This window comes from Oculina patagonica, chromosome 7, assembly GCF_052425735.1.
Source record: "Oculina patagonica isolate OP01 chromosome 7, crgOcupat, whole genome shotgun sequence".
In the NCBI taxonomy this organism is placed as follows: domain Eukaryota; kingdom Metazoa; phylum Cnidaria; class Anthozoa; order Scleractinia; family Oculinidae; genus Oculina; species Oculina patagonica.
The window spans coordinates 27259439-27273620 of record NC_135764.1 but is presented as its reverse complement, the minus strand read 5'-3'; the positions used below and the strand labels follow the sequence as shown (position 1 = coordinate 27273620).

The window sequence follows — 14182 nt, the reverse complement described above, 5'->3', positions numbered from 1 at the left end:
ATGACATTTAGGTGATTTTCAAAATCATTAAATTTGTTATTGGGCGGTCTGTATATAGTTCCAATTACGATATTTTTAGTCTTCTCATTTATGATTTCAATGAACAGGGATTCAATGCTATCATCATTTGCTCCTGTATTTATATCATTTCTAAGCTTAATGTTTAAATCCTGTTTTGTAAAAATACATACACCACCGCCAATTTTATTTTTTCGGTTAAGTTTGGTTAGATTATAACCAGGAATATCAAAGTTATCACAGTCATTATCCTTAAGCCAGGTTTCAGTTAGAGCTATTACCGAGAATTTACATGTCAAGGAGTCTAATAGATTTTTAAATTCATCAAATTTGTTTCGAATGCTTCTTATATTTAGATGTATCATTGAAAAACTATCATCAGGGATATTTTGAGTTTTTATCAAGTTGGAAAAGTTAACAGTAGAATAGTAACTGGTATTAAATGTTTCATCTATCTCTGGTTCTGTATCAGTTGTTATAACGTTGTTACATTCTTCCTGTTCCGATTGGAGTGGGTTAAATGTAAGTTTATCAAACCATTGTGATTCATTTCGAGATAAATCATTACTAGAGCTATTTATACTTTGTAGATCTGAATCATTAATGTTTGCAAAAGGAAAACAAGCTTCACTGCACTGATAACAAACAAGATTTGGCGGAACGTCCAATAAGTTATCCAGTCGCAAGCAAGTCTTATTATAATGATAATGATTATGAGAGATGTTACACATTAAATGTTTTTGTTTCTCTGTTATGTCACAAGCACACGAATTGCAAGGGTTATGAGCTTTCTGCGACATTAGTTATCTAGTGGTTAGGCAGTTCGGCTAAAATCATTAAGGAAAAGATGACAAAAGGAAAAATAAGAATTGTAACGAGAAAAACAACTTACGATTTTATGAAATGCTGTTATAAATCCTATTTCAACTGTTTCAAATGCATAGTCAATCAGCGGGAGCTCTGTAAAGACTGCCATTAATATACAACTTATCTCTAACTAAGGATGCTTTCTTTCCTTGCTGTTTCGCCTGCTTGAACATTGGATACAATGCTTTACGTCTGTCATGGATTTCCTTCGGGAACTGTTCTCCAATTCCATACTGGGTTCCCTTTAAAGCTCTTGCAGAGCGGCGGACAAGCTCACGATCTTGATGACGCAGGAATTTCGCAATCAGCGGACGGACAATAGGCTGACCATTTTCTCGTTGTTGCGGCTGTTGCGGCTTTCCCATACGATGAGCCCTTTCTATTTCAATATTCTTTGGATCAATGCTGAGGTTTTTCGCAATGAACGATTTGATGAGGGTAATTGGTTCTTCTTCTCTCCCCTCCTCTACGTTGTAAAATATCAAGTTATTTCTCATTGAATGAGCTCGAATGTCAACAACCTCGCGCTCTAGTTGTTGTTTGGCGGCATCGAGGGCTTGTATTTTCTCTTCAAAATACTTCATTCTATCCCGTTGCAACTTCTGCTCTGTTTTGATTTCTTCTGTTGTGTCGTGTAGAAATGTTAGAGAGGATTTTAGCTCTCTTACATCTTCATCAATTGATGTCAGGCGCGTCTCGATGATATCCAACTTGTCAAGCTTCTTCAAATTTTCTGTCATTTGGATCATGAATTCCTTCAAAGAAGGTGGTAGTTCATCGTCGGCACTTAAAACCTTAGGTTGCTTCGCACTAGGTTTGCTAGGCGTGCTATTTAAGGAGCTATTAAGCGAATTCGACGAGCGTTTGTTCTTGCTGCCCATACCTGATACCTGATGAAATACAATTCAAAAAAAAAATAAAAAAAAAATAAAAAGAAGAAAAGCTTTTTAAAATCCACCAGTATTGCACAGCTTAGAAAATTGTTCGTTTGCAGGCCTGCACGAAATAGTGTATAGCGAGATAAAGACTTGTAAAACAGACACATTATTTTCATTTTATTCTTGTTTTCTCACTTTAACCACGCGTTTTATTCAAACAACAACCGGAATGTAGACAAACTGGATTCACTGATCGGCAATTGTGCAATTCGCAAAGTCTAATAGTCCAGAAACACAGGGTCCAGTCCAGCGTCAAATTTTTGTCTTTAAGTTGTGACTTGTCGAATGAATTTATCGTATCAATTACGTGCGAGAATAGCACTATTTATCCCAACTAGAAATACCTAATTTTTATTTCCTTCAGGTTTGTTTTTACTTCGTCATGGTGTATTGTTCCACTGCGTTCAAGCGTCAATCATATTCTCCGATATATTTGCATCAAACGTGAATAAACTTCAATGGATTTTGACACAGTTGTTTTTATCGACCAATCACCTGCGATGTTTTATTTTCAATGCAGTATCCAATGCGACAACTAATCCATTATTACAAATATTAGCTGCAAAGTTTAATTCCTTTTGTGACCCGACTAAAAACCCCCGTGACTTAGTTTATAAGCAGATTTATTTGGAATATAAAAGATTACACCGACAGAAAGTCAAGACACAATATACAAGCCAAGGAAGTTTTCGGTGTGAAAAGGAACGAAGTATTAATATTTTGTCGGCCGGATTCGTTGCGTTTAGAGGTGGGTTATTTGCATTGTTTTGGCCCCTTGTAGTTAGTGCATTTACACGAAAAGTTCAGGTCTCGGTAGGAAATGCCGGGAACTGTAAAACTGTAAAAGATGTGCTCTCATACATTATGTTATACTGCGTTTTCATTCATCGGTACACAACTTAGCTGCAAACAATTATATTTAAATTTATGGACCGTTGCTTCGATCGATTTCAACAATTATAAATTGCTCGTTCACTGCTCATTAATACAGCTTTCTGCGTTGCGATTCAATTAACATTCTTTAAGAAATAAGTCCCGACCCTCTGAAAATAGCTAATAATCCAGTATTAGTCGCATCTATAAATGACGAAAAGCAGAAAGTCATAATTGGACTTAATGGTAAATAATGTTAAAAATTAAAATGAAACGCTGTTTATAACAGTTTAGGATATAGAAATTTCTTTCGTGTATAATACAAAATATTTCACGGGAAATAATGTAAAATATGCACAATTATCGAATTTTGTCCACTCAATTTCGGTCAATTTCATTAGAGTGTCCATAATTATCAGTTCATCGGAGCATTCAATGAGAGGTTAATAATTGTGAACAAAAGAAAGCTAATTATCTGTAAGAGGTGCTATTAAACTTGGTAATAAAAGACTTTACTAGAATAAAATCTGAAAACTTTTAGGAATGAATGAATTACAATTTAAAATTATCCTGCGAAATGCAACAATAGGAAGGTCAATAACTTTGACCCAGGTCATCTCCCGGCGCCGACAAATTGACGCGGAAGATTGTTTGTTTGTTGTTGTACCGACCCCAGGGGGGGGGGGGGGTTCTCCGGCTTGTTAATGACGGGGTTGATCGAAGGATTTTTTTGGGTTTGAAATTTTCGATTCCGGGATTTTTTTGGGTTGGAAAATTTGGCAAGTATTTTTTTGGGTGACTTGATTTAGATAGGGGATTTTTTTGGGTATTAAAAATGAACTAAAGTGCCTTGGCACGGCCTTGGCGTATTAATGGTATCATGAATATACAAAACAAGCATTCTTTGTGTTATGTTATTGCCCCTCCTGGCAATTTAGGGGTAATTTGACAAGGGATTTTTTGGGGGGTTATTTTTGGTCCAGGGATTTTTTTGGGTAATGTCGGAAGACTTAGGGATTTTTTTGGGTCCTGAGTTTTGCCTCCATTCGATCATCCCCGTCATTTACAAGCCGTAGTACCCCCCCTGGGGTACCGACAGAGCAAAAACAAGTCATTAAAACCTTTTAAAACATATATTTCTCCCACGCTAATGACGTTGACTTGTTCATTCACATTCCAGAAGTGTGCATTTCTCGGTCTAGACCCCACCATCTGGCCAATGTAACGTTTTCAAAGTGTAGTTTGAGTTTTACTCTGGAGGGTGAACGCTGTTTGGGCATTTTATACATCCGCGCGGTTTGAAAACTAGATGCAGTTAATTAACCAAAAAATTATATAAATGTTCTTATAAGAATTGTTATTTTTAAAACGTCCTTCAACTTTCAGGTATTTTATTTGTATTTCTTCTAGCGGTAACTAAACAAATGATTTGGCAATCACGTGCGGCCCCCCTGATCAGGTCCGATCACGGGAATGTCATCACGCGCGCTGGAGAACTTTCAGATCAAAATTTTGAATGCCGAAAACGCAGTTTTCTGATGTTGAGGTTTTAGTTGTAATATTTTTATACATTTTGTTTCACTTTTAAATTCAACTCAGTCGAAAATTTGTTTATTTTCGCACTACCATGAACTTTACTACCTAAACCCAGTAAACCTTTAAACTGTCACGTGCAGAAACTGAAAGTCTGATTTTGTCTCCGCACTTCCTTTTTTTTTAGAAAATGCTGAAATTTTCTTAGGTTCGGAAATTTTTGGAATTATTTGAGCTGCTTATTTCGTCTATTGGCCATATTTATACTGCAAAAGGCTTAGGAACAAAATACAACGCGCCCAGGTAACGCTCGCGTGACGCGCGTGACTGTCGTTACAGATGACGTAAGACTTAACTCAAAGTTTCCTTTCCGGTTTGCCTAAAACGGGCTAAAACTGTATAAGTGTTATTTATCAAGAGTTCAGACGGTTTAAAAAGAGAAGTCGGTTGTATACTGATCCAAACAGCTTGAGACAGCATCAGAACAGTTTACTAGAACACGGAATTTCATCTAGCTCCACATTCAAACAAGGTAAGACTGAATTCAGGGCTAATGCTCGATTCACTTCATCTTAAACAATAGATAACATTCCTTCGAGGATCATCCAGCGATATTGTCGTTCATCCTGCCATCAGAACTCTTATCAGGGCATGACCAAACGAGTTTCAAAGCGAGACATGAATAGTTTATATCGAAAATGCTCCGGACAGTTCGATTGTGCGTCGAATTTGTTTCCCTTCAAACTGAAACTCTCATGGATCACTTTCGATTACTTGGCATGAATTTTAAGACTGGAATATCGCCAACATTTTCTTATTTGGGCAAACTCTCGTAATTTTTCGCCGAAACATCATATTACAAATTAGCATTTTTGTTACTCATTCAAGAGCGTGAAATATTGGCCCAGAGGCACTTCTCAGAGTTTTGCAAGTTTACAACCACTGTTTATTTTTCCAGTCTATTTATTTGCCTTGCGTCAGCTTATAATTACCTGATAATTATTGCGAGTTTAATATGTAAATTCATGGCAGAAAAAAATAAAGGGCCTCTATAAATGAGCAGGCTGATAAATGGGATATTTGGGTGGAACACGATTTAAGATACATATAATTTAGTTTCCTGTTTTTGAGACAAAACGTCATGTGTGGCTCACGAGATCTTATGAACTTCCGACACTACTAATCTTGGATAAAGTACACCAATTACGGTTAAATTCAGCTTTGACACATCTCAGCTGCTTTAATACCAGCTTTTTGGCTCATAAATTGATGAAAGCTGGGAGTCAGCTTGAACGGTAGAGAATATGCGAGCTGCGATCTTCATGGTAGAAGACTTCCTCTGCGTCTTGTTATTTTTTTAGGTCAGAAGTTCATTAAAACAACAAAGTATATGTCCAACGCGTATTGGAACAGTAGTATTTTTAGAACATTTCTATTCTACGAGGGGAGGGGGTCAGGTCAGTGTACAAAAAATGCATACTTCTTATCAAGGGGTCCGTAGTTTAACCCGTTCCATGCAAAGCAGCGCGAAGAACGGAATTAGCGCGAAGAACGGGAGTAACTAACCGAGGCCTGGAACAAGCTACGTCGATTTTCTTTTTTTGTGTGTGTCTTTTCTTTTTTTGGATAAATCGATGGGAAAAACGAGTATCCTACAGTGCGGATAGAGAAAATGAGGATATATTTTTAAAATACCATCTCTCGTTCTGGAGAAATTTCCAAGCGCCAGGATTAATCTCAAATTTCGAGGGTCGCACGTTCAGAATACGAACCGTATAAACCAAATCACAGCGCTCGTACTACCTGAGAACACTTGTTATGCATGAAATCCACATTAACAAAAATCGGGCTTTACAATCGTCAAATAAACATCACGAACTTTCACATTCAAGAGCTTAAAGACGTATGAAAACCTACAAATAGTGGTCTAGGTTTGTTAAAAATCTTTGCCAGTGTACTGAAGCTATAAACCTGTCATATTATTGTGATTCTATCAGGAACTTCAGATCTCAACTTGGTAAAATCAGGCTGATTTTTGCAAGTTTTGTCCTTGCGGCCTGGAAAAACAGCTAAAAACCCACTTCCTTCAACAACAATTTTACTTAATATCTTCATCTTGATGTTCTAGGCGCATTTCATGTACAAGCGAGAGTGACTCGCCAATGTTGGTACTTTTTACTAAAAAGCAGAAATATCTCCATGACAGTGTAAATGTGGTGCAAGTCTATGTAAATGTAAAAAAAAAAATGTAAATGTAATTTATTTACCCACGTGACACGGAAGAGCTCAGGAGCTCGTAAAGACATGTACGTGCATCCAAGATCGTTTTTGTGGAGGGAGGAAAATTGGGAGAACCCGGAGAAAAACCCTCAGAGCAAGGACGATAACCAACAACAAACTCAACCCACGTATGGCACCGGGCCGGAATCGAACCCGGGCCACATTGGTGGGAGGCGAGCGCTCCCACCACTGCGCCACCCCTGCTCCCCTAATTCTAAGCCCATTTTGTAACGAGCCACACCTTTATAATATTCTGTTTAATCCTTACAGCCATGCCCAATCAGTTTCAAAATGACTGTTTAAACGCTCACAATAAGTACCGAGCCGATCATGGTGCTCCCCCGTTAAAATGGTCATCAAAACTTGCTTCAGACGCCGAGAAATGGGCCAAGCAACTGGTGAAACTAAACCGGCTTCAACACTACAGCGGTGACGACGGAGAGAACCTTGCATACGCTTCAGGTATCCTACCCAAGCATTTTATTTTATGATTCATTTAAGTAAGATGTTTTGTTTGTTTCAATTTTTATATGGAGAGATAACAAGGTTTAATAGAAAGAGAAAGTTGTTTCCTTGTTCTTTAACTTCACTTCAATTAATAATTTACATGTAATAGTTTGATTATAGGGTACTTAGGTTTGGCGCGATTTCGCGGTCTTCACTAGCCTCGTTCTACAGGAATATAAGATTTCCAAAAAAAGAAGTGGGTGTTATCAAGTTTTTCATCCACAGTTAGCAACTAAGGTTTGACCATTCAAATGATAGCCATTGAAAAATTACTTTCAGATGGTGCATTTTTTATGCTGAATAGGTAACAGGTACAAACTGTCCAAAAATATAATAAAGTTCTCACTAAATGAGTTGAAAGTGCCTTTAAAATAGTTAAAAGTTCCAGACCTTTCGGGCTTAGCCCTTCATCAGTGGAAAGTCAGGATTTCAGTTAAAAATGCTCGCTTGCGCCATGAAAACAAATTTGAATTCAAAGGCGCGCGCGCGATAAGAGCGCGCGACATCCTAAAGATAGCGAAAATCTGAATTCAGACCATGTGGCTGACTGGTGCCCAGCTGGAAAATAAAGCGCATTTCCTGGCGTTTGCGGAGTTTATTTCCGCCGCAGAGCATGACGCCTCGGACTTGTGCGTCTTGCAGGGCGTGTCGATCCGTTTGCATTAAAATGCTCTGCGACAGGACTTCTCAATGCTGCGGAGATGCTCACCGGAGCGTTCTCTTAATGTCCGGCCTGTCTCGCCGGTGTATATTCACTGTCCAGTCTGTGAATGGAGCCCTTCTGAATTGTGACCCTTTATTGAAAGCTATTGAGCAGTTCTTTTATTGGGTACTTTTTCTTGTTGCATTCAATTTTTTTTTCTCATTTGAACTTCAAGGTAGCTTTGGATATGAAAGGGATTAGTCAGTAACAGAGTCGTGCTGACTGCTGAATCAAGACTGAATCAAGAGAGACCATTTTTGTTGCAGAGACGTAGAGCTTTATAACACTGATTTCTGTACTTTTTTGTTTTCATCCGTAGGCTATGAAATGACTGGTCAACGGGCGGTAGACATGTGGTATGAGGAGATCAAAGACTACAGTTTTCGAAACCCGGGATTTGCCTCAGGGACGGGCCACTTTACTCAGGTGGTCTGGGTAGGCTCGCGGGAGATGGGTGTCGCCAAGGCTAGCAACGCTAATGGAACACAATATGTTGTCGCACGGTACTCCCCAGCAGGAAATGTGCTTGGGCATTTCCCGGAACATGTAAAGCCTAAAGGGTCGAAAATTTCGAAAGACGCTGGCAAACGAACGGAACAGCCACGTGGTAAACCGGCCGGTGGAAACGTGCACGTGACTGTCAAAACCAGTGGAGATAAAGACAAACCACGTGAGCTTGATTTATATGAATAAGTAGTTTCGATTTATTGGGGCTCAAGTTCGATTTAGAGGGCTTTTCTTATGACTGTCGCGAAACAAATGACGTAACTACACCTAGCCAATCAAAACAAGCGTAAATACAGCAGTTAACCAATCAGAGCTCACAGTAAATCTTGCAGCCTGCGTCATGCAAGCCCGGAAAAACTCAGGAACCGAATGGTTTTATTCTTGTTCCTGATTGGCCGAGAAAACGACACATTTGTTTTGATTGGTTAAACAGGATTGGGCACACATCTTTGAACCAATATCAGCTAACCAAACTGAAAGCCAAAGAAAAGATTCCTTGAATCGAAAAGTTGTAAAGTAGAGTGTTTTTTTAATTGGCTGTTGCTGTTTTGGTTTGCTGAAGGTGAAATATAAGGAAAATTAGCAGATCCAAAGAAAAACGTTAGAGTCTTGGAAGAGGAAAGTTTTATTTCATCAACTACAATCTTGACCAAAAGTCCTTGAGACATGTACTTTACAAAATGCATGCTAACTCAGAGACAAAATTAATTCTTTTGAAGTGTTAGCCCCCACTTCCAAAGCAAAATATTGGAATATTAGCCCTCGATTAGATGGAGCAATAAACGAAGATATTGGAGAGGAACTAAGTTTGTCTTTGTTTAAATTTTATTTTTCTCTTTTCTTTCCAAACCAGAAAGTGCCAGAGAATTCAAGAATGAAATTCTTAAGTCACACAACGAGATTCGTGCTCGGCACGGCGCAACCTCTCTCAAGTGGAGCTCTAAACTGGCATCAGAAGCTCAAAGCTGGGCTGAAGACTTGGCAAGTAGGAATTGTATACAGCCTAGCAGCTCTAATGACTACGGAGAGAATATTGCTTATATGTCCGGTAAGAAGGTGTTAAGGCTAGCTAAGCATAGGCGCAAGCGTAGCGCATAAGAAAAACAAACATGCTAAGCTTATTCGTCTTATGCTGCCCTCACTAAAGTCAACATGACAGAAACATGAGCGTAAGCGCAAAAAGACGAACATTTTTTTTTTCTCGTACTTTTGTCAGTTCTTTGCTCCTGCCACACCGTTTTCCAAAGCGGAGGACAGCAAACGAAGAATGAGCATGTTTGCTCTTGTTATAAGCGCTTATGCTTAGCTGTTGGTTGTGCTTGTACTTATGCTTGTGCTTAGTTTTGCCAAATGAAAACCAACCTTTTAGGAGAGGACTGAATCGAAGGGGTAAAATGGGAACTGGGATTTGGGCAAATTTTCTCTGGGACTGAGGTTTGGGTCACCAGGACCGTTGGAATCACAAATAAAATACAATAAACAATAGAGTAGGGGCTGGGATTTGAAAAAATTGTAAAAACAATAGGCTGGGAAATGGAATGATAAAACCCCCTTCAGGACCCTCTTTTAATAAATTATCATTCTCTGAGGCACCACTTCATAAACTATCCCGGCGTTTTTGTTAAGGTCTTTCGCAGACAGTTGTTCATGTTTTCTTTAATGTTATAGACGTCTGTTCACAGTCCCCTTTTTTCCCGTGAAGTCGTGGAGGTCGATCGTTGAGTTAAACACCCAGCACCCCTACCCACAGGCTTTTTGCACTCTTCCCAATTTTCGTTCGCGTTCAGGAACCAAGATGGCGGCACATCGAACTTAATAGGGACTGTGAACAGTCTATTAATATTACTACCATTTTCTCCTCTTCACAGGAGCGCAACTTACAGGCAGAAAAGTGTCAGACATGTGGTATGAGGAACACGACAAATACAGCTATAGTAACCCAGGATTCTCCTCCACTACTGGCCATTTTACGCAGATCGTATGGCAAAGTTCCAAAGAAATGGGAGCCGGAAAAGCTGTTAGTTCAAGCGGGGCACAGTTTGTTGTAGCGCGTTATCAACCTCCTGGGAACGTCCGAGGGCAGTTCCCTGAAAATGTGAAACCCAGCGGGAGTGGAGGTGGAGGTACGTGGATGATCACATGTTTTAAAATACTGTACTTGTAACGCAACACACCGCAAATTTCTTCGCGGTTTTTCCATTTTAATGCAATTGCGACATTTGGGTGATATTTCCGACGACCTCGTCAGCTTCGCGCAGACAAAAGGGTGCTTTTAAAAGTGTCGCGTGTGCGCGATTTCGCACCGACTTTCCCTCCAGTCAATATTATTACTAGTTGTACCTATTGGTAAGTGCCAACGAGCGAAATACTCATGTTTCTTCATAAGAACAGATATTGAATGGTTTTTGATAGAACTATATTTGAAATGACCACTGTTATGGTAAATTGTATTTTAGGTAATATGCAATAAAATGGCTATTTCTCTGGTGTTCTGAAATGACACAGGCTTGATAGCCTGCGTAGCAGGCGCCGTAGTTTCCAGCGCGCGTATTCTCGCGATCGCGCACTCTTTTAAACACACTCAAAAACGTACACAGATGTCTGCTACGCTAACTTGAACGGTCAAGGATTATTTGGAGACAAAATTTTTATTCAAGTTTACATTACATTTGCCGTTAGAAGCAAACAACTTTTGACTTTCTTGTGTGTATGACATGCAGTAATTTTAGTGAGCGTCGCTTTGAATTGATGTTATTCCTACGCGGAGCGAAAATGCGTGCCAAATAAAATATAAACGGTATTTGATTTGGAATAAATCATCGCTCAAAAATTACTATAAACACAATCAACATTAAAAGGAAGCATTTACTCGACTTCAGCAATCTCATAAGTCAAGAAAACTCTATTTAAAGTCAACAGTCCGCTTTTGATTTTCATGTCTCTCTTCGATCGTAAATCAAAGGACTCCAAAGTCGAAAGATTATTTCATCGCTTTGAAGACCTTGATGTTCATTTTTTCGGCGGTCGAATATTCTGTAGGGTATTCTCTTTCGATTTATAGTTCCCTAAAGGTGTATTTATCGGTAAAGGGTTGAATGACCACATTGAAAATTTTAACAGCGAGCCGCGTGGACGCCATTTTGGTTATTTGCTCTCCAGCAAGGAGTGAGAGACTGGGAGCCAGTTGGGAAGAACAATACAACCCAAATATGGGGTTTACTTACACCCAAATATGGTAAAAAAAAAAGTCCCTTACGCAGAACGTAAGATTTTCTCTGCCTATACACTCATACGCACACGGCTCTATGATTCTGCCGCCTCGACAGCCTCACCTCTTGGCTCGGCTGTCTCGTTGGCAATAACACAAATCAGCCACAATTTTCCATGGTATAGTCTCTTTTTAACCATAGAAATGACGCTATAGAATGTTCATTCTGTAAACCTTAAATATTCATTATGGCTTATGATGATGTTTGAAACATCGAAACATGTTCCGAAAACTGAAAAGCGTTGTTGTTTTTAAAAATATCTGCAACACTTGTGCTATCAAGACCCTTTGGTAAAACAAAAAAATCCAGTGAAACCAGATTGAAAATTATATCGACGTAATTTCTATAGACTTTAAGCTTTAAGAGCATAGTCAGCATATAGACCATGTAAAAATGTGGTGGGTTTGTTAAATTAATACTTACAAAAGAAAGAAAACTTGCCACTGGGTTCTTCATTGAGAAGCTACGTGCACTGACTAACTTAAGATCGGCGGTGAACGTTTGTCTATGCACTCGACGAAAACCTAGCTGTCCAGAAAAAAATACAGTAAACACATCAAATTTTCGTAAAATACTCAGTTTTGTTGAAGTTGTTTTATTGTGTTTTTTTTTTTACAGGTGGGAACAGTTGCTGTGTGATACTGTGAAAGCAAATAGGAAATCCTATGCACTCGGAACTCTTCACAAAACCGGAATGGAATTTATCTGTTAGGTTCTTTGAGGACATAACTTAGAAACATTTTTGTAGACTAGAGACAATAAGGACGAGATAAACTGGTAGAAACAAATGAACATTTTATTAACTGCACAAGAAATGCGGATGAAAAGAAACATATACATATCTAGTCGTTGATGTTTAATATTTGCATAGCACTTTTTATTTTGAAAGCATTATTGAAGGAGAATTGCAAGTTCAAGAAAAGAAATTGAAGTAAAACCAGATGGTACTTTTCGGCAGTTTTAGTGAAGTTGCTTGTTATATGTTAAATTGAGTAATGTATTGGTACGTACCCATTACAAGTGTTGAATTAAGGCCAAGCTTACAAATAATAGCAATAAAAATACTTTATTTTTCAATGGCTTTTGTCCTGTTATAACTCAGTCTTAGAAGGCATGTATAAAACGAATAAATCAGCTTTCATTGCAGCTATAAAAAGAATAACAATAAAAAATAAAGCATTTAAAGCCTTGTGGCTCAGTCATAAGCCCCAACACTTAACGTCGGTGTTTGAAGCATGAAGCGGCTAGGAGTAGTGTTGCAACTCCCCCCGGATGGGCTGTAAGTCGATCACTGACGTCTACATTCGCCAGCATTCCGCCAGGTAACAATAAAATTCCCTGATACTCATTTGCACTAAACATTTGGCCATGTGTTTTCCTTATGCTAGAAATCCACCGAAGAGAAGTGAGATATAGGGCGAAGCCTGACACAAAAGGCTACTTTCGACATATTAAAATTCAACTTGATAACGAGGCCTAGAGGACACAAACAAAAGAAATGAATAAACATGCTTGTGAAATTCCGTTCCGAGGTTGAGCAGGGAACTGGGGCGAGTTTCAAATTTTAAGTAATCGATAATCTGACACCACCACATTAAAGATCATGGTGAGATTGGTCATTTGACCAAGTTTGATGCTTTTAGGATGACCACAGATGAAGTTATGGACCCTGAAAAATGGTTCAAAATCCATACAAACGTCTCTTATTTTGAGACAGCGTCCCCCAAAACCATATAAACCCTTAATTTTTTTGTGATTTTTGTGATACTCTTTAAAATGGGCAAACATAGTGGTTTCCATCTTAGTTTCTTTCACGTAATGGGTCTTTGACAGGATTTTACAGCAGTCACAAATCGGATACAAATTTTAAGACTTTATATGGTTTTGGGGGGCGCTGCAGGCTGACAATCAGAGACGTTTGTATGGATTTTGAACCATGTTTCAAGGTCCATAACTTTGTTTCTGTTCATACTGAAAGCGTTAAATTTGGTCAAATGACCAATCTCACCGTGATCTTCCATGTGGTGGTGTCAGAATATCGATTATGTAAAATTTGAAACTCGCCCCAGTCCCCTGCGCAACCTCGGAACGGCTAATGTCCTCTGACCTCTTGGCCTAGCTACCAAGCTGAATTTTAATATATCGGAAGAAACCTCATGATATGTTGGCGAATCGAGCGCGTTTTCATTTCATGCAGAATCAACCTACTAATAAATTTAATGTTTCCTTGTATCTACTAAATATACACCATAAGAGTGAGTTTGAATTAGACTTAAAAAAATTCTGCTCGAACTTTCTGTGGAGCCATCGGTCCCACTATCAACGTCAGAAACGCTTTGCAATCTATTGCAAAAAAGATCAAATCAACAAAAAAGCAATGCTGATTTACGGTAAGGGAATATAATGCCATTATATTCCTTTACTGATAAATCAGCCTTGCCTGTTTTCGTTGATTAATGTATATTTTTTGCTGATTAGGATCCAGTACTTCTGTTTTGTTACGCTCGTCCTTCATCCAGTCGAGGGAACAAGTGCCAGTTGATGGCGACATCACTTCTCTGAGAAGTGACTGAGCCCGCGGTTTTCGTCCCAGAAGTTGCTAAGCGACATGACGTATTTATACGCGCCACGGCTTTCGGAGAACTCGCAAGCGCTCGCTCTAGTTAATTTTTTGATTGGATAAAATA

The 14182-nt window shown here is 38.8% G+C and overlaps 1 protein-coding gene across 2 annotated transcripts; it reads left to right on the top strand.

Annotated features, from left to right (window-relative positions):
- The first annotated feature begins 2398 nt into the window (after positions 1–2398).
- On the top strand, positions 2399–12572 carry LOC144660631 (uncharacterized). Of its 2 annotated transcripts, none has more exons than XM_078521309.1 (6): positions 2399–2571; positions 6780–6971; positions 8039–8389; positions 9080–9274; positions 10095–10349; positions 12114–12572. In XM_078521309.1, exons 2-6 carry the CDS (start codon positions 6782–6784, stop codon positions 12140–12142), a joined length of 1020 nt encoding a protein of 339 aa, XP_078377435.1. In that variant the 5' UTR covers positions 2399–2571; positions 6780–6781; the 3' UTR covers positions 12143–12572. The 2 variants fall into 2 exon arrangements, with proteins under 2 accessions (XP_078377435.1, XP_078377434.1); XM_078521308.1 differs by lacking the exon at positions 2399–2571 and adding an exon at positions 4694–4761.
- Positions 12573–14182: the final 1610 nt, after the last annotated feature.

Coding starts and splice junctions, on each gene's coding strand:
- LOC144660631 (XM_078521309.1), top strand. CDS start 6,782: ATGCCCAATCAGTTTCAAAATGACTGTTTAAACGCTCACAATAAGTAC. Junction 8,390..9,079: donor TGGAGATAAAGACAAACCAC/GTGAGCTTGATT, acceptor TTTCCAAACCAG/AAAGTGCCAGAGAATTCAAG. Junction 9,275..10,094: donor GAATATTGCTTATATGTCCG/GTAAGAAGGTGT, acceptor TCCTCTTCACAG/GAGCGCAACTTACAGGCAGA.